Below are 25,621 nucleotides of genomic sequence, written 5' to 3' on the forward strand. Positions count from 1 at the left end.
GCTATGTAGAATTGCTTATTAATATAGAGTGTAGATTAGGCTGTTCGTCTGTGCTGCTTCCTGTAATCATTTTGTTGTTTCATTGATATTAATATAAATATAACTATTTCTTTATCATACATGCAGTGATTTCATCTTTTAGTTACATATATGTGGTCTTACCATGCTTTGATGGTTCGTACCTTAATCTTCTGTTGTTCACATGTGTGGATATTTTTTTTATTTATTTATTTATGTCCTGATTTGCTATGCTGACATATCTGTGATCTCCGTGTGAATTCTCGTGATAAGATAGATATTGTGTGAATTTAATTTCATCTATTTTTAAAAACGTATTACATCAGTGGCTTGTGCTGGTTTGTACACTGACCATTCATGTTTTCCATTGCAAATTGAAGCTACTAAATAGTAAGAAATGCATATTTTTGTTAAACAAAGTGCGTTCGTTATTAAATAATCACATTGGATATTATGTTGTTACGCAGTGAAATATCTTCACCCCCTTCCATCCAGGGATTAATCTAACATTTCCTATCGCATCTTACAATACAGAATAAACGGTTTGATACATTGGTAACGATGCGATATCACCCGAACACCTGTCACTAGTTTATTTCGTTAATTTTAGCATTTATACTTGCCTATTCTGCATTGCGGAAGATTTTGTACTTGTCTGATAAGGCCCGAACACCTCTCACTCGTTTATTTCCTTAATTTCAGCATTGATACCTACATATTCAGTATTGCGGAAGATTCTTTAAGGTGAAGTTATTCCTTTTTCCATAAAATAATGTTAACTTTTCATATTACAAGTCATTATTTGTCTTCCTAGTTATGCTTGGGTAACAGACAATATGGCGTGCAGTCGTGCTTGTGTTTTGTCGATTTGGAGTGGGTATGCAGTGTTTCAACCTTGTTAACCGAAAAATACCTACTTTCGTCTTCATTATGTAATATAACATGTAGTGTAATTTGCAAACTGTATTGTTGAATGCGTAATATTTTAATATGTGTTTTTAATTTTCTTTTCTTTTGTAATTTTTTATATTAGTATTTATATACTTATTATGACGAAGTCTATTGCAATCATGTTGTCTAATGACTAATAAAGTATTCTATTCTATTCTATTCTATTCTTGACGGATAGCCCCGAAAACCATTCACGGTAAGAGTGTAGAATATGGGCTGCTTAGGAGGAATGCAGTTCATAATTTTTTTGGTAATGTTTTGTAGTTAGTAATTGGGAAAAGCAAGTTTGAAGGTGCGGAAAATTTTTTCTCTTTGAAAAAAACGAGAAATATGTATCCAGGTTGGGTGCTCTTGGAAGGAAAAAGTGACATGGTGGCGCACATTCCTGCACAAATCTAGTGAAAGCAAAAAAATGCCTACGTTGTTAGGTAGCTAGGTTTAGTTCTCCTAGCCTCAATAATAATTTGTCATTGTATTTATGCTAATGGAACCTAACCTAACCTTGTAGGCATTCCTCGTCGAAATAATGAAAGAAACTGTGCGTAAACAATATGGACGCGAACGAATAGAGAAATGCATTGCTTTTAGTAGCAGGAAAAGCATTTTTCATTTTATTTATGCTATTGGAACCTTACCTAACAGGCCTAACCTAACCTTGTAAGCATTCCTCGTCTGAAATAATGAAAGAAACTGTGCGTATGTGGGTGGAATCGGAGCGACAAATCAACTTTAATTCAGCGAAACGAAGGGTCTCACATATCGCACAACACTTGAGCAACCTTGTGTTCTGACATCACGGGAAAAAGCCTTTTTATTGTAGGCTAGCTTGGTTTAGTTCTCTTAGGCCAAAGAATAATTTTTCAATGTATTTATGCTAATGGAACCTAACCTCGTAGGCATTCCTCGTCTGACGTCTGAACACAAGGTATAATAGCAAAACTCTTGTGCGGAGTGGAAGACCCCGAAACAAATGACAGCAGCTGTGCGTAAACAATATGGATGAATGGAGAAATGCATTGCTTTTAGCAGCAGGAAAAACATTTTTTACATGCAATAATATAATAGTAATCGGAAAAATAACACCTGAAAATGGAAGTAGAAGGTACGTACTTTCAGGGGATATAAATTTTGTTCATCTATTTAGAGGAAAAAAGCAGCTCATGCATGTTCTGCAGTGAGACCAAAACACTGGCGAGACCACGTGACTTTCGACGCTCGGGCCATCTGCAGGTACATAATGGAAACAGTGGCATAATGTTGTCGCTTTACAGAAAATGCAAGTTCCTTACATAAAAATTGATTGTTTCTTGTTCTGCAACATTCTATGGTGAAGTTTTCAGTTTCCGCGAAAGAATGAATATACCTCGAAGAACTTCGACAATTCTACAGAAACTGATTTCAGTAAGTAGTTTCTCCTGTAAATTTGAAGAAATCCGTTCGGGCGATATCGCATATTTACCGATACATTATTTTAATAGTATTTACTTCATTTGCTAAGTACATTTAAATTGGTGTTTGCAGTGCTCGAAGTGATGGGGGATGTTTGGGGGGCCCCCCAAATATCAAAAGTTTTGCAAAGCATCCTCCCAATTGTCACCATGTTAAACCATAAGAGTATCCACGTTCTCACTGCAGAACATGGGCTGCTTTCTTCCTCTAAATAGACAAACAAAATTTATATCCCCTGAAAGTACGTACCTTCTACTTCCATTTTCCGATTATTATTATATTATTGCGTAAAAAATGTTTTTCCTGCTACTAAAAGCAATGCATTTCTCCATTCGTTCGAGTCCATATTGTTTACGCACAGTTGCTGTCATTTGTTTCGGGGTCTTCCTCTCCGCACAAGAGTTTTGCTACCTTGTGTTCCGACGTCAGACAAGGAATGCCTACGAGGTTAGGTTAGGTTCCATCAGCATAAATACAATGAAAAATTATTCTTTGGGCTAAGAGAACTAAACCAAGCTAGCCTACAATAAAAATGCTTTTTCCTGTGATGTCAGAACACAAGGTTGCTCAAGTGTTCTGCAATAAGTGAGACCCTTCGTTTCGCGGAATTAGAGTTGATTTGTTGCTCCGGATTCCACCCGCACATGCACAGTTTCTTTCATTATTTCAGACGAGGAATGCTTACAAGGTTAGGTTAGGCCTGTTAGGTAAGGTTCCAATAGCATAAATAAAATGAAAAATGCTTTTCCTGCTACTAAAAGCAATGCATTTCTCTATTCGTTCGCGTCCATATTGTTTACGCACAGTTTCTTTCATTATTTCGACGAGGAATGCCAACAAGGTTAGGTTAGGCCTGTTAGGTTAGGTTTCATTAGCATAAATACGATGACAAATTATTATTCAGGCTAAGAGAACTAAACCTAGCTACCTAACAACGTAGGTATTTTTTGCTTTCACTAGATTTGTGCAGGAATGTGCACCACCATGTCACTTTTTCCTTCCAAGAGCACCCAACCTGGATACATATTTCTCGTTATTTTTAAAGAAAAAGTGTAACATTATTGTACAAGGGAAACTGATTTCTTCAAATTTACAGGAGAAAGTACTTACGGAAATCATTTTCTGTAGCGTTGTGGTCGTTTTCTGTGAAAATCTCTGTCTGACACGCTGTTTCTGCTGCCGCCATTTGCTTTCTGCACGAGAGTACAATGTTCCATGTGTTAAGATGACACAACCCCATAGTCAGTGTTTCAGCCTCGCCGTGTTTTCACTAGAACATGACTTGTCGAGTATTTTTATTTTTGTTTTTATTTTTTTTAGCTATGCTTGCCTAACCTAAGTTAACCTAACCTAACGGAAAATGGTTTTTGGGACTAACATGAATGGTTTTTGGGGCTAACATCAATGGTTTTTGGGGCTAACGTCAATGGTTTGTGGGGCTAACGTCAATGGTTTGTGGGGCTAACGTCAATGGTTTGTGAGGTTAACGTCAATGATTTGCGATGTATTAGCATAATTTTAAATCCGGGCACGGAAGTAGGTATTTTCTAGTGAACGAGGTTGCAATACTGCATAAATCGACAAAACACTCGCACAACGTGCCCTGAACCAGTACGCTATCGCCCGCCATAATGTGTTACAGAATCGAAATAACAAGTAACAGTAAGTACTCAAAAATGTAAGAAATAGACATTATCTTAGTTAGAAATGCATTAGTTCACTTTAGGAAATGTTCCGCATTCCAAAATAGTATGTTAGCAATGTAAAAAAGTGCGAAATATATGATTTATAGGTGTTTCCCTTATACTATAATAGCACCAGAAAAAGATTTTTCCACACCTTCAAACTTACTTTTCCCTATTACTAACTACAAAACATTACCAAAAAATTATGAACCGCGTTCCTCCTAAGCAGCCCATATTCTGCAGTCTTACTGTATCCCCAAGGCTAGATCAAACATACCCCCAGCTAACATTTTGTCATTGTCATTTTGTGATTGTTTTGTCATTTACTTTAAAATAACAATGAATGTATATTGAAACCATTTGGGTTAGGCTGAAGATTAAATATCTCAAAATGATTTTGATGATATCTCCTCCCGGTGGCAATAATGTAGGGAGGCACACTACACCCATGAAGCTACATACTTCCGAATGCAAGAAGTGAAGTGTCAAATGACCCATAGGAAGAGGGGGGACGGGGTCCAAGAGGGATTATTTACAATCACAGTTGGAATTTTCTTGATTGCTTTGACATATGTCACTGTATTACATAGTTGTTTGCTCAGTGGCCCAAGAAATAGGAACAAGGTTGAGGTGGTAATAACTTAAAGCAGGCAAGAAATCCAATATAACAAAAATACAATGTGCTTATTGAAGCTAGAGTTGTGGTCCAATAAAGAAGCAGATTCTCACAGAAAATACAGGCTGTGTGTGGATGGGGGGGGGGGGGTGCAGGACCCATTTGTCAACCACATTGTTTTCATATTTTTTTGTTTCAGTTTTATGTAAAACAAAATTTGGAGCAATTACAGAATACCGGAAGTGTCTCCGATTGCTTTCAAATTCGGCATACTCACTAATTTTGCCGTCCTAATCACGAATCTGCAGTTAAAATTTGGCGGTCACGTCTAGTAGAAATAAGGGGATCCGTGAACGAAGTAAACACTGTTGATTTATGAAGGAAACAACAATTTTTTGCAATGATTAGTGTTCAGAAACTATGTTTATGAATACCCTGAATTTTAACTATGCTTGCCTAACCTAACCTAACCTTACGTTAATGGTTCGTGGGCCTAAGTGAATGGTTCGTGGGGCTATTTGAATGTTTTCCAGATTTACTGAAGATGCCATCTTGTCACATGTAAAGCAACACTCCATGGAACGTATAGCGAACTTCACTTGTTCACATCATCAAACATGGTGACCATTAGTGTATCGACAATCATAGCGGTAATTTATGCACAGTATTTCGCATTTTCTAGATGTGACCGCCAATTTTTAACTGCAGATTCGTGATTTCGAGATCAAAATTGGTGAGTATACCAAATTTGAAAGCAATCGGAGATACTTCCGGTATTCTGTAATTATACCCAATTTTACAATACCGGACAATTCCCCGATTTCTTTCATATTTCGCATACTCAATAATTTAGGGCTCCTAATCACGAATCTGCAGTTAATATTTTGGAGGTCACGTGTGGAATTTCCAAAGAAAGGGGGTCCGTGATTGCAGATTCGTGATTTCGAGATCAAAATTAGTGAGTATACCAAATTTGAAAGCAATCGGAGATACTTCCGGTATTCTGTAATTATACCCAATTTTACAATACCGGACAATTCCCCGATTTCTTTCATATTTCGCATACTCAATAATTTAGGGCTCCTAATCACGAATCTGCAGTTAATATTTGGCGGTCACGTGTGGAATTTCCAAAGAAAGGGAGTCCGTGATTGCAACCGACAATGCATGATTGCTCATTATGTACCGCAAGATTTTGTGTTTCTAATACTGAAGAAACGAAGTATAACTGTGTTAACCTAACCTTACCGTGAAGGGTTTGTGGGGCTATGCGTGAATGGTGTGTGGGACTATGCGTGAATGGCGTGTGGGGCACCGTAAGAAAATGTAAGTTTCGTAGAAACACAAAATCTTCCGGTACATAATGAGCAATCATGCATTGTCGGTTGCGATCACGGACCCCCTTTTTTTTGGAAATTCCACACGTGAGTGCCAAATATTAACTGCAGATTCATGATTAGGAACCCTAAATTATTGAGTATGCGAAATATGAACGAAATCGGGGAATTGTCCGGTATTGTAAAATCTTACCCAAAATTTTTAAGACAAAAAAAAATTCACTAATGTTGGAGGAACATGTCCATGCAGGTCACTTATCACTAACTTCATACTTCGCCAAAGTGTTGACACCACTCATACACTCTTGTCTGTGATATTGTTTGTTCCCCATACTGTGCTTGTAAGCTTCTCAAAATCTGTGCTGGTTTAACATTCTTCTTCACAAGAAATTTGATTATCGAACTGTGTTTTGCAACTTCTGTGTGTGTGCCATATGTGTTTTGCCGAGTGCTGGATACTGATGAAGGATTAGGTTATGTCCTCTGCATGCTTTATTATGCCACAAGTATTCATCAATTTTTTACACACAGTAGTCTTGGTCAACCTTGGACGACCCTTGTATTTTTACGAGAGTGTAATCTCATTTCTCCAGAACAAGTGTACTGTATAACATAATGAAAATTCCCAGAATGTGGTTACAACTATCAATATCATTTTCCAGCTATTTTGGAAGTGGAATTTTTGTACTTCCCATAATAATTACAAAGTTTTAATATAATTTTCTTTGCAATTCAAGGTTATCCCTTCAATGTTGAGGAAGATACAATGGAGTGCAGATGGGAGAGGATGTTGTGTGTTGTTGTACACTTCATTGTTTTGATCAGATTAGCAAATCAGTCTCAAAATGGTATGTACACACTGTCCTTCAAAAACTGTAATGAAAGTCCATCGTACAGAATGAGACCTAATGGTCTTTGGGAATTTAGAGTACCACCATGTTGTAAGAAAAAGGGATATTGTATGGAAAGAGTGATAAAAAAGGAATTGTTTATCCTTTAGTCCATTTCAGTCCACACTCATTCCAGCATTGCTTGGGCAACCTGAATGATATTGCCATAATAAGGTTGTTTTTGCTCTTGCATTACATCTGAGAGAGACAGCAACCCATTATATTTTCCCAAGAATAATGAACTCTGGTTTTGCATACTCCAAAACACAAACCTCATGCTATACTAGCTGATTAGAACTCCTCTCCAGACCAACAACGTACCAATGTGCATGTGCAAACAATAATTGGAGACTATTGATTACCATGCACTGTGTTACCCTATCCCTTTCTGTTAAAATGTAGTGCTACACTAGAATCCCAGAGACCATTACAGCTCGTCTTGTATAAGCAGAAACATATTTACTTATGTCTGCACAGCACCAAGTTGGGAGAGGCTCCATAGTTCTTCAATTATAAGTGAATGACTTACACACCAACATTGGAATATACAAAAGGTGTATCTCAGGAATCGTGATTTTTTTAGATATGCATTTTGGTTATTTCAATGACAATGTATGTTTTGTGTCATTTTAAATCATTGTGTGTGGGTGTGCACCTAAGGCCCGGCAGAAAGGGGGGGGGGACCATGCCACCGCACAGAACGGCAAATTTTCAGGGTGGCAAAATTTGAAGAGAAGAAGAAAAAAAATAAGCCTATTGAAAACTTGAAAGTTGTTATATTATATAACTTGGAAGTTGATATATGCCAACGCACCGTTTTGAAGGAACATATAAGTACTATCACTTTAAAAGCACTCAGTGCCACAAGGTGGGAAAGCAGACTCGATGCCTTTACTCCTCTGAGATATCAAATGGGAAGATCTATGATGCGCTCCTTCAAATAATTGCCAACAATAAAACTATCCAAATGTTCACACATGAGGCTCAGTGTATTGCAAACTAGTTGTGTGGCTTTACATTCCTTTGCTAACTAGTTATCTAGTATGACTTTTTACTCCACGTAATGTGAATGTCTTCAAAACATTTATCTACGATGTGTTCTTGCAAACGTATCAGTGCTTTGAAAAAAGCAGGAATGATGAAAAATTTCAAAGTTTCTTGGATGCCACTTGGCAGCCTGGCAAAGCCTCCCTCCCTGCACTCGTGGAGGCATCGGGGACCGGTGACCTGTGAGTCCTGGTTGATGAGAAACAATTTGCATCGAATTTAGACATAGATGATCCAAAGATGGGCAACACTATACAGGGCCAAAATCGAAAGAAGAAGCAGTTTCAGTATGATGAAACGGTACAAAGTTGATTTTTATTACCAGATCCTAGACGATTATTTTATCTCTAAGGTGAAAGATTTGAGCAGCTTAAACATCATAGTGAATTTTCAATTTATTTTATGATATTAGTGAGCATAAAAAAATGCCATCTGATCTTTTGTCTGAAAAGTGTAGAAAACTTGCCGGAATGATAACATATGAAGGCTACTGAATTAAAAGATGAACTAAAAGTGCTTTCGGCTATAATAAAACAATTACACCAAGGGAGACCTTAAACTGATCAAGGGTCATGATTTTGCACCTAATGTGAGTGTAGAACTTCGAATTTATTAACTTTGTCGGTAACCGTGGAAAGTGGCGAACAAAGTTGTTGTTTTTTTAATTAAGGCTAATAAAAATACCATCTTCAGCCAATCATGTCTGAAACACGCTTGTTTCCATTTTATGCAAGGGAGCATTATACGAAAAAAAATATTACATGCAAAGGTAAAGGTAAAGTTCCCTGTGGATATAGCACCATGTCTTGAAGGCACATTTAGGGGATGTGGGGGTAGGGCCACACACATTTTTGATCTCGGCCATTTTGGAGGTGATGTGATCAGAACCACTCTCCGGCCCCCTTTACTTCCCAGGGTTGCCCCCAGGTACCCATTAATTTGAGGCTGGGTGAACCCCAGAGCCAGTTTATACGGGGACAACACAGGAAAGAATTCATACTTTAGATCACCCACGCAAAAGATCCAGGAGTATTACATGAAATTCTTTTAAAAATCCATTCATATATCACAGACCTACAACGATAAACATATGAAGTCAAGCCTTCATTTCTTTCCTAATACTGGTTACATTTAAGATACGTTTAAGAGAGAGAGAGTTTTCATAAAATATAATAATTATATCAAATTAGTGTCGCAGTTTTAAAAGTTTAACTGTGGTCGAGCGAGATATCCTTTTGTGCTTAGTACTGATTTGTAGCGTAATAAATCTCATTATTTTATAGTTTGATGTTTTACTTAGGAATATATTGATTTTCAATTTGCCGTTGCTGCGTTATGACCAGGGGAAGGGGGTCGAAAGGGAGAGTGCCATCTGCCACCACCGCCCAGGGCAGCAAAATTACTAGCACCGAAGCCTCAATTGTCCATGGCTTTATTAGCTATCAGCAAAGCTCAAATGTAAACTACAGGCGTAACTGAAAATTATACATCTTTAGGTTATTCCAATGACGATGAAGTAATGAAACGTACAAACAGGAGTAAATATGTTTTTCACTATTAATATTTCAGAGGTAAGTGTGATATGTAGACATATACGGTCATCTTCCTGTAACATTAATATTTAGTTTCAATCTTGTATGCTGTATGCCAGTGAGCATAAATTCCATTGCCAGAATTGATATGCGTGTGAAAATTAGTTGCACAGCTAATGACCAACATCAATGAACGTAGTTTAACAGGTGTGTGGATCACACAGTTGAGGAGTCAAGATGAATCTATAATTCGACATTAGATGACTTTTTGAAACTACATTTTGCATTATATGAACAGGAAATCATTGTTATTATTGAAGATCAAATCAGAATTAGTTTTGTGAATGGAAAATCCTAAATACTACATAATTATTGTTTAGTAAAGTTAGTAGAGCCTTAATTTTTAGAACCCACAAAGTGCAATTTGCACCAAACTGTGTGTCATGTAAATGCACAACCGGATGTAAGACCACTTTATGTCTCTTGTAATAATTTTTTTAAAGAAATATTTGAATACATTTAACATTTTCTGAGTATTATATCATGAAGACAGATGCGTGTTTTTCTATATTCTGAGTATACATTTGAGAAAATATAAAGGAATTTGACTAATATTATTTATTCACGCAAATAGATTCTAACACCATATGTTGAGCAGAACATGTTCATCTCCCCTGTCAGAAAGCAGAAAAACAAGCTTATACACAACACACGTAAAAATAAAACTTCAGTGTTTCTTCAACTTCCACTGGCATTGTCTAAGAGGAAGCTGGCAAAATGTTGGGACTTTCGAAGTTTTATTTTTGTGTGCTCTGCATGCTTTCTGACAGGTAAGATGACCATATTATTTTCATCATGTATTTCAACATATACCGTCTTTCGTAGTCTGCTTGTGATAAATTCATACAAATCTAGAAATTATTTATGTGATGAAGAAGATAAAAAATGCATCTAAAACTTACTGTAAAAATTACGTGGTAGTGAATTCCAGATGAATATCATGTTAGTTTTGGTCCTTTTTCAATGCACGATATTACACACATATGTTTGAATTGTGATAGAATACATGCATCTGTACACTCAAGGTAAATATTGTGTTCAATCACATTCATACGTTGTGAGTTGTCATCTTTTTTTTACTACAGAAATGGATAGTAACACAATCCAAACAAGTACCTTAGGTCCAAGACCTAGTGGACATGGTGTGGAGAAGAAAAACATTTCACGAAGTAATAAACCAAGTATTGTAAGTATTGAATTTCTATTATTTATATGTATACAATATGTCAAAGTATTGATAGAATATCATGTTATGTAAGTGACTGAGCACATTGCACAGACAGCGTATGATCTCACCCCAAAAGATGCAGGTTGTTGTCATCACTTGAGTGTGATGTTTCTTTCAGCAAATAATGCAGGCTCAACCAGGACTCAAACCTAACGGTCTTTCATACCATGCCATTTCTCTACCAACTGAGCTTCAGAGCCAGCCCTGGTTTTGCCTATTTTTTTTTTTTTCGCTCTTGCTGTTTCACCTGCATGGAATTGTCTGAGAGTGCTATTACAACAGGATCTGTTGCCTTTGAAACACTGTTGAATTCGATGGTGCCTAATTTCTCCCAGCATAGAGATGTAAATACCTTACAACACAGGAAATGTATTATGTAGAAATTTCACTGAATTCACGAATGTTAACTCTTTCGCTGCGGAATTCTCTGGCACACAATATCCCTTGGCTGCGTAATTAAATTTGAAAAAATATTTTCTTTATAAACAAATAGTTTTCACAATTACATTGCGTTATATATGAGAGAGAACTTACAAAATTCATTCTTGCACTGGAATACCATTCTGTAGTCCCTGGTGGTATGATATTTTGAAAAATTTTGAAATATTTTGAAATTTTGAAAAAAAAAATTACAAAGAATAATTTTAAAAAATTACATTGCAAAATATGTTATAGAGAAATTACAAAAGTCATTCCTTGCACTGGCAAACCATTCTGTAGTCTCTGATGGTATGGTATTTCTCAAAACACGGGATGACACAGAGTGGTGGAGTGGCGTGGAAATTCGTAAGTAGTATCAAGATACTGGGTGGTGAAAACTTCAGTTTGTTCTGCTGTGTGTTCAAATACTGAGCAGGGGAAATATTTGATAAAACAAGAAAATGGTGTGCTAAATACTGTACTGTCACCAAGTAACTTAGCACTTGGCTGTGTCGAACTTCCCGCACCTAGATCAATGCTGGTTTGCACTCTGCTCCATGATGTTATGGACGGCGGTACAAATTCTTCATCAGACACTACACAATCACTGTCACCAATTGAAGTCTCATAAAAACTGTCGCTATTATCGTCACAATTTAATTCACCTTCTGATTTAACAGTTGAGTAACATCATTATCAGACAAGTGTTGACGACTTGACGAAGCCATGTTGTTTACATTCGATCATGCATTTGAAACTGACATGTCAGAGCACTCAACGCTCGTATTCTAAACGGAGGCGTAATTAGCGACATCATACGGATATAAACAAAACTACAAGTTCAAATAGTTCCAAATAGTATCAACAGATGTCTGAAGGCTACTAAAAGCGACGTACTGCGGAAATGCGACACCCGCAGCAAGTGTAAGTATGAACTCGCAATAATGCGACTTCCGCAGAGGAAGGCACCTGGCGTGCTGTGCATAAATGCGACGACCGCAGCGAAAGAGTTAAATTATTGTAAAATTACATTTAGCTTGATGAAAGCTCTGAGCAGTAAGTAAAGCTGAAATGTTGCCAATTAAAACATTGTTTATTTGTTTTATTTGTATAAAATGTAATGTGGTTGGTTTTAACAAGAAATGCACCATCAAACATTATATCTACACACACAAACACACACGCACCATATATTCACGTATAAACAAATGTAAGAATGTGTGTAGGAGTTCGAATTGAAATTATATCAAATACTATCACTTATGCATTTTTATATATATACGTATGTCCACTTACGCATTGTATGTTCTTATTTATGTTTTAGAATATGGCATTACATGTGCACAGTTAGTCACATGTAGCTAACTAATATGTAGTTCTTTACATATGCATGCAGAAAACAGATCACACTTCATGCTGCAATGCTGGACATCGCTGTACACAGTCTCGTACGCTGAGACCATGTGTGTGTGTGTACGAATGAATTCAGCTGCCATATTCTGTGGAACTTCCTGCACAACATGCAAGGGCGAGTCAAATGAAAGCCTTAATTTGTTTTTGTTTCTGATCTGGTAGATTTCTGTATGTAGGGTTGCACAAGTTTGCTGCATTTTAGCACAGACCTATTGTTCATCTACATATATTTTTAACTTTGAGTTAGTACCTGTATACCTCAAGAACAATACGTTTTTGGGGTACACATGCAGTCACTTATGAACCACTGTAAAGGCCTTTCCACCCATCTGTCTGCGAAATGATGCCATTGTCGAACTTGCTCCTCCATTAGTAAACTTGCTGGTGTGGTAAGCATGCACAGCGATATTGAATTTTCATTTGCCGAGAAATTTCTGTAAGTTTTAGACTGACAGAGGGCAAGAAACTACTCCTCTTCACTGGTGCAATTGTGTATAGGAGGCACCATCTTGAAAATAACAAAAATGGTATTTTGAAGCTCACTTGGTTAGTGTTGCAGCTTTGAAGCCGTTTTGTAAGTAACAGTTGATACCTCATGCAAATTTTAGCTGTATACAGTCTGTCCTACACTTTTTTTTTACTTTTAAGGTTCATTTCACTCTTGTAATATGTTACACTATGGTTACAGAACATGAAAACACAGTTTTATTCTCTTTTTCCTCATCGATAAATACAGGGTGTCTACCATGACAGGGTGTCTACCATGAGGCCAACATTTTAAACAAATATAGTGGAAAGGAAAATTTGTATACCATCATTATTATACATGAAAATGATAATGTAACTCACAAAGTTTTCAGTGTAACTCATAAAATTCAGTTCAGCACACTTACACATGGGCACCTTTGGTGGCACGAAGATTGTCTAACCTCTAGTCACTTTCATGCCATGTGTTGTTCAGCATGTCTACTGTGACAGAGTGTATGGCATCTGTTATGCGATGTTTTAAGTCCAGTAAGTCTTTAACTCTTGTAGCTTACACAATGGCGGCGATTGGGTCCCAAAACTTTAGGGGGGGGGGGGCAAAGTCAGTACATTTCCCTTCGTAGATAAGATTTAGCATAGTGCGGGGGCAAAAGTGGTGAAAACGTGGGGGGGGGCAACTGCGCTCCCTCACTGCCACTGAGCGTACACATGACAAAAGTGCACTCGAATAATGGATTTCTGCATGCCACCACACAACCTGTGCATGCTCGTTTGGAAATGCCATTTTAGAAACAATATATTGTTTTAGCATGAACTACAACATTACCACGTAAACTTTTTGAGTTTCTGCTTCTGTTCCTATTGGAATCGCGAACAACAGTATGACCTGAAATGAAAAAGAAAGAAACTTTCTAAATGTTGGAGTCTCATGATGGACATGCTGTATTTGTGCTTGAAAATTATAAATTGTAAGCTAATTTATTTAATTCTATAAACATTTTCTGCTTGTACTGATATATACGATTCATGTAAACTTTCTTCCACATAGCATCTAGAGGCTTGTCCTTCAGGTGTGGAATGTTTCAAACTTGGGTACCCATGCATAGAATGCGATTATGATGAGTCATGCAATTATGGAGAGGAACTCCCAGTTAACTGCACTGCCCGTGTGAAGTGCACAGTGAGTTTTAACAAAATTATATATTAGTTGTACATAAGATTATGTAATTAGTACAGGTTGTAAGAATGATCAGTCTTTTGAAGTGAAATGTTAATTATGTTATATCATGTACTCCTTAGACTTTTAAATATGTATTTTTTCATCTACAATTCTTAAACCATTTTTTAGAACTTTCTTTGATCCCTTGCCAGCAACACAGAAAACATCCAGGCAGTGTGCCATAACCAGTAAGCACCGTGGTGCTGATCACATCACCCCCACTCACGACCGGATCAAGAAAGTGTGGGGCGTTACCCCCACACCCCCTATACGCCCTCATGGCGTGGTGCTAAGCACAGGGGAACACTTTGCTTTACTTTACTTTTTACAGTTTTTCTTTCCTGGGTAAAAATTTCCTTTTGCTTGCATAGATTTTCCATTAATCTCAGAATAATTAAAATATTGACCAGTAAAAATATTTTTATTGATCCATTAGAAATGTCATTTTACAAAAATACCTACACGATTCTCCCTTCATCAGATATAAACAGTCTTAAGCATTTAATTTAGAATTATGCTTCTGTATCAGATAAACAACAATAGATATTTCACCAACTCTCTGTGCCAGAGTGGTTCACATGGCATGCTACGATGTCAGAGGTCCTGGATTTGAATCCCAGCCTGGGCATGGGTGTTCTTTGTGTGTTCTTCATCAATTTTATCATATCATCATTCATCCTCTTAATAGCAATTAGCCAAAAATGGCAGGAAGTCACAAAAACCAAATATGTGAATTTTACTTGATCCTGCAAAATATATTGTCTTTCCTCTTTCTCCCGAACTCCTATAATTTTTTGCTGGTTGTGTATTTTTGTATGTTATGTTCAGTTCTTAAATTTGTTACCAGTAGGCATTAAGTACTTTTAGCTGTAAGGAGTAGACATTAAGTACTGTACTTTTAGCTGTATCCATGACACTGAAGTTAATCCTTTGTCATTTGATATTGAAAAATAAATATCAGAACTTATTTACCATTGTATTATTTAGGGTGATATCAGTTGTATAAATATTCAGAAAACCTGTTTCAATGTAATTACTACTACCAATAGGCATGCGCAGACCCTCTGATTAGGCAGCAAAAGCCTTGAAAATTCAGCCGGGAAAGAAAAACCTCATTTTATCTCACGGTTTCAGTTTTTTGCATTGATGAGTATATGTGTGTACACGTGCGTGCGTGTGTGTGTGTATAATATGTATAAACATATTATTAAATACATTACATAATATATTCATGCTCCCCATAAGAAACCAACAGCAAAAATTATATAAATTGTTTCTGACATCTGTGCATGCTCCTTTCCCTCCAAACCAACCGACATATTATAGCAGCAACTGTCTGAAGTACTTATTTGTTGTTGCTTCTCTCTGGTAATTTACGAAGCATTGCAGAAAAGAAATTGCCAGCAAAGCGAGAAGAGGGCACGAGATGGTGCAGGGGTTAAAGCAGGTGACCTCGCGTTCGTGAAAAATCATGGACTCAAGGAAGAAAATTTTTCGATCAAATTTTTTGCAAGTTGAAAAGAGTATTGATTTAACAGTGTTTGCCCCCCCTTCTACAATTGATTTCCGACTAAAGTTGGGAAGAGCTAAAGGGCAATGCCCTGTGCCCCCTTGTGGTTCCACCATTTCCTTTTAGAGTAAAATATTGTTTAATAACAGCGATAAGATTCCTCTCCACTAAATTTCTAGGTGAAAGTATAATAATATAGGGACATCAACGTCTGGAAGGGTACAAGGATGACCACCCCCCCCCCTACGAAAACGAAGGTCAACCTAAAAGTATATATTTCACACATATAATTTGATTTCAGTCATAGTAATTTACATTAATTATTATGTAATGGGGACGCAGGAATGCAATAATTTTAAATTGAAGTGGTGTTTTGTGAGGGGGCAGCACTAGCGGGGTAATACGCCCCATGGAAAAGTATGTATCTTCCTTGTCCCTTTGTCCGTGATTAGGGGGCAATTGCCCCCCTCCCCCTTGCTCATGCCTATGCTACTACCAACATATTTCTGATTATTATTAGTTATGAACAGGGCTCATAAGTTGTGAAGACTTGAAGATGATGCTAAAAATAATAATCTCCTTAAAGTTTCAATCTTTCTACTTTGGCCCAAGTACAAAGATGGAAACGAGGCATCTCCTTAGTACCTGGTGTCAGATAATGACAGAGATCAGAAGGATTAAGTATGCAGGCAGCTTCAAATAGAAAGAACAATTGCATTTGTCATGCTTTCTATTTTTCCAACAAGAATTTAGTTGTGTCTTATCATTCAAATGCTTTCATGAGAAAATTTAAGTTTATGTCACAATATCTAATGAAATAGGTTAATTGTTACTAATTGATAGGTATTTTTTAGGTCATAAACTTTGTGAGTAAACTTGGTAAATTTTATATCTTGTATTAATACTAGTGGAAATTTCATTTACCAGTTCAATATTATTTTCATAAAAATTGCTTCGTTATTTTTTGTAAGTGCCACATAAATTTTCTTGTGTTATTTCCTACAGATATAATTAGGATGTTATATTTTGTAGGGGGAGACTACCTTTGAACGCACTTATTTGTGTAGATACTGCTACCAAACAGATCACTGGGAGCAGACTTGTGAACTGAAGGCCCACTGTAAATCTGTAGATTCTCCTAGATACTATTACAAGTAAGTATTAAATTTTTATTTAAATGCATTATTCTTCTAATCTCATGAACCTGTACTGTTCATTTTCTATTGAAATCTTTTTTTTTCAGACAATTTGGTTTTGTAATCATTCGTGTTAATTTCCATAAAATTAAAAGCACATGGAATTTACTTCCATTACTTCTATTATCTTGAAATCATGCCTGTGCTATTTGGAACATCTATTTGCTTAACTCTTATTCGTCAGTAAAAAATATCCTTAGAATACTTTCAAAGTATTTATTAAATTTTGATGCCTGTTAAATTATGCTCATAAAATAGAATAAAATGTTCTTTTTTGGCACAGGACGAATTGTACAGTAAAAAGTGATGTGTTGTGCATGGGAAATCGGACATTTTCAAGAAATAAATTATGTAACTGGACTGGAGGTTATCGCTGGAGCACAGCCTTGGCCTTGAGCATTACACTGGGAGGATTTGGAGCTGACAGGTATAATTTTACCTTGTTTATTTGTAGTATTTTATCTATGTAGGGAATGATTTATCAATCAGTTAATGTAAAAAATAATACTTTTGAAAACTATTTCAATTGCTTATCAATCGACCAAAAAATGATTCAGTTACAATGGGAACACAAGTGACATCTGATGAAAGAACTAAAATAAGTGCACCAACCAGAAATTTTCATGCATTGTAAGAATGATTCTAAAGGGTTGATGGAAGCTATCCAGTCCCAAATCCAAAATAAACAGCTGTTTGTGTGAGCAAAATATGCTTCAGTGAAGTAGAAATTAAAATTCATTCAGGTAAACATGCAAGTTAAAATTCATGCGAGCTTAAAACGAGGATGTGCCTTATCTTTTGACTTCAAGTTTGCCATGGAATTTGTACTTTGGAAGGTGGATGAAAAAGAGTTTTAAAAGTAGAGCTAAAGTGATACTCTTATGAAGCCAAATCTTGAGCAATATGCAATTACTTAGATTAGCTATCAGTGCATGAATACAGTAAATTACAATACAACCATGTTATGTCAGTGTGCAAGAATTTTGTTTTAAAATGATTGTAGAGCCACTTATATTTTTATCTACCCCTGTTCCAGTTTCATTGTTGTTTAAGGTAGGAGTTTCATTGAATAAAGAGAAATAGAACAAGGAGAGTTGATGAAAAATTAAGGGGAATTGTAAGGGAGAAGTCTTGTGGCCGAGGCACTATCAGTATTTTATTTATCTGCTGCTTCTATTTTTATTTTTACCTCCCCTACCTCTTCGTTTAATCATGATGATGAGGATGTTATGAATGATAAAGATATGGGCAAGCACATTGAAAATATCCATGCCTCGTTCAGGATTTGGAGCTGGTACCTCTGATGTTACAGGACAATACACGTTGACTCTACTGTGAAGGGCATAGATTTATCTCCTGTTTCCTCAGTTTTTTTATTAGTCAGTTGTTGTTTTTTTTTGCATACCCAAAGTACGTCTTGATTCAATACTAGGTTGAATAAATACTTAAAAACCTTAAAAAAAATGGGCCAAAAATGACAAAATAGTCAGCAAAATTAAAATATACATGAAAGATAATTACAAACTACAACAAATTGAATAACACAGCAATTTACTTTTGTCAAAACACTGTACACAGCTAATGGCATTTTCATAGTTGTCTGGTGCATTATTACTGTTAATTGCCTTCTAAGTTTAATTCTGTGAATTCTTGTCTATTGTCCTACAAAATATTCCTACACACAACCTCTCTCTAATGAATCCACATGTGAAAAATCAGGAGTTTCCTTTTCCTTTCAGTGAATATTCTGATTCAGTGTTGCAGTTCCATTACCCATCCATTGTAGCACACACTGATTGGCTATTACAAAAAAGTACACAATGTATGCACCATTGAATAGCACAAACTGAAAGAAAGAACAGTTTCGTAGCTGTTTTTTCAATCACTTCAATAAGAGATGTCCTGGTGATACAATAAATCATGTCAGTATTCAACATCTGTCCCATGTACTTTGTAGTATGTTAGGTGTAAATTCAATGATATTAAATCTGGCATTGGTTTTCTCTTGGGGGAGCTTTGACTTCAAAGTCGCATGGTATCCTGTTGCATCCTACACATTTTAAAACCACAATAAACAACGTAGAACATCTCTTGTGCGTGCCTAATTTACCACAATAAACAACTTTAAACTATTCACATTGGAGTCATAGTGTGAATGTTCTAATTTATTCCTGTATTTTTTAGTATTAGTATTATACACATACTCCCAGCCAGTTCATAGCGTATAGAGTGCTGCAACAGTCTGAAAGCTGTTGTGCAAAGAACATAATGGACGTTTTCTGTAATTGTCAATGTACACATACACAGTGTTGAACTGCTATGAGGAGAAACTTGGGAGTTTGTTTTGGTAATGTGGTGGGCGGGATAGATGTATAGAAGCTTTTGGACCAATGGTTTTCACATTAAAGCGATATGGCCACAAAACTTCACGTTCCAGAATAGGCACCTTTCCTTCCAGTCTATAAAATTGCATTCACTGCGCATGGGTGAAAATGTTTGCAGTTTATGTTTTATTACAGGGACCTGTACCTTTCTCTCTCTCTTTTTAAAGTTCCTATTGTTCACAACCATTACAGTAAGTGGCTGAATACGACTTCGTTCTAATCCCTTGGATTTATGGCACAATAATAAAGTTGCATGAACTCTAGTTTGTTTAAACTTCCAGTGCTTTATCTAGTTTGTTTAGACTTTCAGTGTTTTAGCTAATTTATTAGCTCTTAATGTGTTTTGTGCGTGAACTTTAAAATGCTATCTTCATCTAATACTGAAAAGAAAGGTATAGATGCTTCTCCTTGAAGCAATGTGCTGAATTTTCAGTTATTTCTTTGAGCACCCATGATGTTAAGCAAGTGGCGTATTACAAGCTATTTAAAATTATATTCTGCTTTACTTTCTCTTCTGAGATCCTTCGTAGACTGGGTAGAGAATACAGCAAATTTTACATTTGCCATGTTACGAGTTCTTCAATCATAAGTTCATGAAAAGGGATAACCAGAGCTTTAGCTTTTGTTTATGTAATAGCATGCTTCGTTAAATAAACATGCAGCAGGGACACTTATAATATTATGTATACTTCGTAAAGTTGTTTATTAGCATGGTAACATTTTTTACATGAGAAAAATAAACCTCTACAGTGATCATGGTTGTTTTCCATTGCTCTATTACCTGAGTGATTAATCTGTTTCATATCTTATTTCCTTGTATAGTCCACTAAAGTTTCTCATTTTATACTGCTTGCTAATTTGGTACATTTTAGTAAATGTTGTCAGTTGATTCTTGAATGTTGTTGTATGCATACAAAACACAAAATCATCTGTTTCATAAATTTTAATTCTGTGCAAATGTGCTGTTAGGTAATTGTCCCATTTGTTTTGCACAATAGTGCTTTCATATCCGTAAAACTGGGAGGAAAGATTTGTACTACACAATTGCTAACATTAAATACAATCTGATATGTATGTAGTATATTGACATTTTTAAATATAAATAGGTGATTGATAGGGACATTGAATTTTCGCGATGCGCGAAATCGCGAAATGTGAAAAAAAGATGCAATTTTGAACAACACCCCCAGTGATGAAATATGCATGAGTTTTATTTGCAAAGTAATGCGAAAGGTGTGCTTTTCCACGAAATGAACGCTTTTTCGCGAATAACCGTGAAATATCATCAGATTAAGTAGAAAATACGCAAAAACCGGCAATCGAGGTTGTGCGTGCAAACGGTCGATTTGTAACGAAATGTTTGCCTAAAGTTTCCTACCACTTGCAGCTGAAGAACGTTTTATCTTCCGTTCCTAATTGAGCTAGGAGGCTGGTTGATAGCTGGTTGGACTGGGAATTAAGTCCTCTTTCCGATTCTACAATACAAAATGGGGGTTTCCATTTAAAATTTCACAGTTGCCCCTGCCCACCCCCAGGAGGCAGGGGTGGGGAATCAAGTGTGATATCATTGAATAGCTTTCTTTCACTTATTAAACAAGTGTTTTTTCGTTTTCCAATTCGATATGTATTTCTCACGATATGTGACCGTTCCGGGACTTTTGGACCATCCGGTATATATGCACAGCGAGACTTAGAACTGTGGTTAAGTGAAATTCTTCTTTTTTTTCAGTGCAATTACCAGTGGCGGCGATTTGGGGGTGGGGTGGGTGCGGGGTCCCCACTTCCTTTACCCCTGCACTATGGCCTCTAAGTACTAAGCCTTGTCTAGCAAGAAAAGTAAACTATCCTTGCCCCACTCAATCGCCGCCACTGGCAATTACAGTTGAAATCTAAGTACTTGTGTATGTGTACAGTATATAAAAATGAAATAGTTTATCAATTTATAGCTCTTTTGTATGTTGTTTCCTATCATGATGAAAAAGTGTGTGCCAATTATTTTTTTTCCACTGCTGGTATATACCGCTGATCTAACATTTTATTTACCTCTCTCCTCAGTTTTTATTTACCATAAATTTGTCTCCCTAGTGATTGATTACTGTCCTGTTGTGGATATTTAGTTTCAGCCCAGAGGGCAGTCCTTTGCATACCTTAAACAAATGAGAGGTTGTTTACGTTTACTAAGTAAGCACAGTAGCACTAATCAGTATGTTGGCATATCTTTCAGTTTATTGGTTGTAAGTTTTTAACAAATTGATAATGAATATATTTTTTGTATCATAATTAACTAGCATTTGAATTTGATTTCAATACATGAAATTTTATCTTTATGTAGCATTTAGTTTCCTAAATAAGCAAATCAATATAACTAATGAATTAGTATCTTATCATTATAAGCATTTTACCCACAAAATGTATTTGCACCTTTGTTGTTTAAATGTATAGGTCACTGTAATTCTAACTGGTGTCTATTTTTTACTATTGAAAACATGAACATTGCACCATGTAGAAAATTCATGGTCCTTTCAACCTACAAAAGTTTGTATTTGATAGTTTGAATGGTTTCGGAGATATCGAAGCTTTAGAAAATGTGTTCATTGTTGAATTTGAATTGTTTGACTCCCCAGAGAGAAATAGGTGTCTGCCACTTAGTAGGACTTGTAGAAAATTTTAGATTGTCTTCCAAGGTATCGTATGGTCACTTTTGATTGATTATCGCCTCTCAGAGCCACATAGATGGGCTAATTGTGTCGAGTTATTACTTGGTGCGTGTTATTGACAGTTGACACAGACATAACCATATTGAAGAACATTTATAATTTATGATGTATTGCATAAGACATAGTTTATTTTGAGGAGTTTTTTTTCCCCCTATGTTAATGCTTCACTGACTAACTATTAATTTTGGGGGACTTTTGCTCCCATATAGACAATGGGAACAGATGTTCCCAAAATTAACTTCTCTTCCATGTGAGTTAGTCAAATGCCAAGTTAACCTGGTTGATTTTCTGAGAAAACTTATTTATATCACTTCACCAGGTAAATTTCAATTCCTGCTTAGGCTTGGTCTAACTCATTCTAGAAAAGAACCCTGTGATTACTTAGTTATCAATTTGGTACCAGATGGCAGACACTACAAACAAATGCATGGCTAATACAGCTAAACAAATGTGAGGAAGGATCTATCCAAATGGTTCAGGACTAGAACTGTAGATGGCAGCAGGGTGCAGACAAATATGTTATCTACAGAAAGGCCAAAAAATTACAACCTTCTCTTAGTAGAATCATAGATGGCAGCAGAGTGCAGACAAATATGTTAACTACAGAGTAACTGGAGCATTACAACCTTCTATTTGTGGAAAATCAGGATTAGAGTGTAATGGGATAACTGTAATGTCCTCCAGAGACACTAATTTTAAGCATTCTTGATTGAGAGATAAACTCAATAAACAAGTTGCATATTGAAAGTACCCTTCTAAAATATATTTTACTAACATAAACAAGAGTGGACTTTTATGTTTGGTATAGATTATGGAAATGTGTGTGTTATTTTTCATTATATATATTTTTTAAATATCTACTGTATATATGCCACCAGTTTAATGTAGTGGTGAAAATGGAGAAGTTACATTCCAAACATCCGTGTTGTAAGGTTTGCTGAACCTGGGGGGCATCTCAGCGATGACTAATTTGAAATTCTCATTTCAAACCATATTTACATTTTAAATTCTGATAAATTATATTTGCTTAAGAGTTCCTCCTAGAAAATCCTGGAGAATTTTCAAGTTGGTTTTGTTCACCATTGTCTACTTAGTTGTAATAAATTAGGGATGAGACCGATTAATCAGTACTCTATCGGTATTGGCCGATATAGGCATATCAGTTTATCGGTAAAATTACCGATTATTTTACCGATCCGATATATCGATTATTATCTGATAATTTAGTGCAAAATTCTGCCATTTTGTTGTAATTTATATTGATAATATCCATGCCCTACTTTCTAAAAAAGTAAATGGCTAAATATGCAACTTCTTTTGCACTGCAGTCACCTAGAAACACACATTTATTAAAGAGGTCAGTGAACCTTTCAGGTTCTTCAAGGACCATTTCTAATTTTATATCGGATCAGTAGAATGTCGGTATCGGTAAATTTTATATCGGTACTTTATCGGTATCGGCCAAAATTTCATATCGGCTCATCCCTATAATAAATAAAGGTGTGCTACATAACTAGGCAGTAGCAAAAGTAATCCATATGCTCGTGGACAACTTAAAGAGTGCAGGTGCGGACCAAAGGTCCAATGTCGCCTTAACAATAAGTTATTTATTACCTGTGCTTATAGCAGCACATACTGGATCAAATGATTTATCTTAAACACAGTCCACTCCTCACTTCACTCAATGCATCATTTAATATTTTTATTTTCCCAATCATTATCTAAGCACTTCAAAAACTAACAAACACAAGACAATGACATTTGTCAGTTGTCAATTAAAGGGCTCTGCTGTAAAACATGGTAAGTGACATTTTGGTCATTTCTGAGTTCATAAAGAAAAAAAGGTTATTATAAACTATACTTTAAATAAATTGTTTTCGTGTTGGGTTTACCAATTTCAGAAGGCGTCACTGAGTCCAATGCCAATTGTATGACATGGCAATTTGACTCGAAAATTGAAGGATGGCACATTTTACTTTGTAACTGAAAAATTATCAAAATGTCACTTATCATTTTGTACACCCAAGCCCTTCAATTCGTATCTAAGATTGCACCATTCTTTACTTTCGTTTAACTGAAATATTGCCACCTTCAAAGAAGACATTTTAATGCATTGTTTTTCTATTATATTGCTTTTATTCCTCTCATCATCCATAGATGCTACCCACCCATCTGTTGCAATCATTCTGAAGAGAAAAATGATACAAATTTAAGGTTGAATGTATCGAATTTACGCAGGGTAGCACTGAAAGAGAGAACACAAGAGAGGATGGCATTTTCTGCTGTAGCTGCTATGAGAACATGAACTGTGCATATCTGTTTCTTGGAGACTACATTTCTAGAGTCTCCGACTGCATATATTTTGCCACATTACCACCAACCTGCTTCTGCCAGCCATTGTATTATTTCACCATTGCAAGCGGTGGTGTGTGGAGGTGCAGCCGAGAAAATGAACCGGCGAGAAATTTAGAAAAGTTTATTGCTTCTGAACCACAGTTTCTCTTTCTCAGAAAGAGAATCTGTCATGCTACACTCACAAATACATAATTTATTATTATTAGTATTATTATTATTATTATCTGGAGATCTCCTTCCCAGATGCCGTATCGTGAGTGAATGAAGGCAGTGAGTGAGGCTTCGAAATTAATCAAGGAAAAAACTATCCAATAAGCAACGCAGAAACACGAAATTGCACAAACACAATATTAAAACTACATTTACTACATCCATCATGAAATCATTTTATTATGTAGAAAAGTTTTAAAAAAATTGCCAATGTTAAAGCATTATGTAGTCTCTTCTCAAAGTGAGTGCTCTACATTACTCAGGTTCACTGCTCAAGGGTCAACCGTGCCTGAATCAGACTTCTGCTGTGTGCAGGTAATTATAAAATCAGGGAATGTAAAAATTGGGTGCTGCGATATCTTTAAGTGGGTTATGATTGTGTGTGTGTATATATTGATAAACATACATAGTGCTCTTCCTCATTTCTTCCACACAGGTTTTACCTAGGCCATTGGCAGGAAGGCATTGGTAAACTCTTCAGCTTTGGGGGTCTAGGTGTCTGGACTTTGGTAGATGTTATTCTGATAGCAATACGATATCTAGGCCCTGCAGATGGATCTCTCTACGTATGATTGACATTTAGTGATATAGAGACAGATGTCTGTTGGTATCAACAAACTGTGATTTTTAGTAATAATGAATTTGTGTGAAATATACTGTGATCCGTGTGTGAGTGATTTAAGGATGAAAGACAATGTGTTGCTGTACATACGTATATAATTCATGTATTTTTAAAGACAAAACAACTGAAGAAACCATAAGCATACTCTACTAGCAGATTGGGTATTTATTACAGTGTGTTGAAAATTAATACAAGATGTATATGTTAATAGAATATGTGTTCAGTGGATACAAGTTTTTTGTTGCAACTACTAAATAAACACATTTTTAAAATGAA

The 25,621-nt window shown here is 36.1% G+C and overlaps 1 protein-coding gene across 4 annotated transcripts; it reads left to right on the top strand.

Moving 5' to 3' along the window:
* Positions 1-48: 48 nt before the first annotated feature.
* amx (TM2 domain-containing protein 3 almondex) lies at positions 49-25,621 on the top strand. 4 transcript variants are annotated; one of them, XM_083131751.1, is made up of 7 exons: positions 49-174; positions 6,794-6,904; positions 10,671-10,771; positions 14,181-14,312; positions 16,894-17,015; positions 17,335-17,484; positions 25,160-25,621. In XM_083131751.1, the coding sequence occupies exons 2-7, from the start codon at positions 6,823-6,825 to the stop codon at positions 25,293-25,295; spliced, it is 723 nt and encodes a 240-aa protein (XP_082987877.1). In that variant the 5' UTR covers positions 49-174; positions 6,794-6,822; the 3' UTR covers positions 25,296-25,621. The 4 variants fall into 4 exon arrangements, with proteins under 4 accessions (XP_082987877.1, XP_082987881.1, XP_082987878.1 ...); XM_083131755.1 differs by having other exon boundaries at positions 17,341-17,484; XM_083131752.1 differs by lacking the exon at positions 49-174 and adding an exon at positions 240-356.

Source organism: Lepisma saccharinum, chromosome 11 (assembly GCF_977018435.1).
Source record: "Lepisma saccharinum chromosome 11, izLepSacc3.1, whole genome shotgun sequence".
NCBI classification, from domain to species: Eukaryota; Metazoa; Arthropoda; class Insecta; order Zygentoma; family Lepismatidae; genus Lepisma; species Lepisma saccharinum.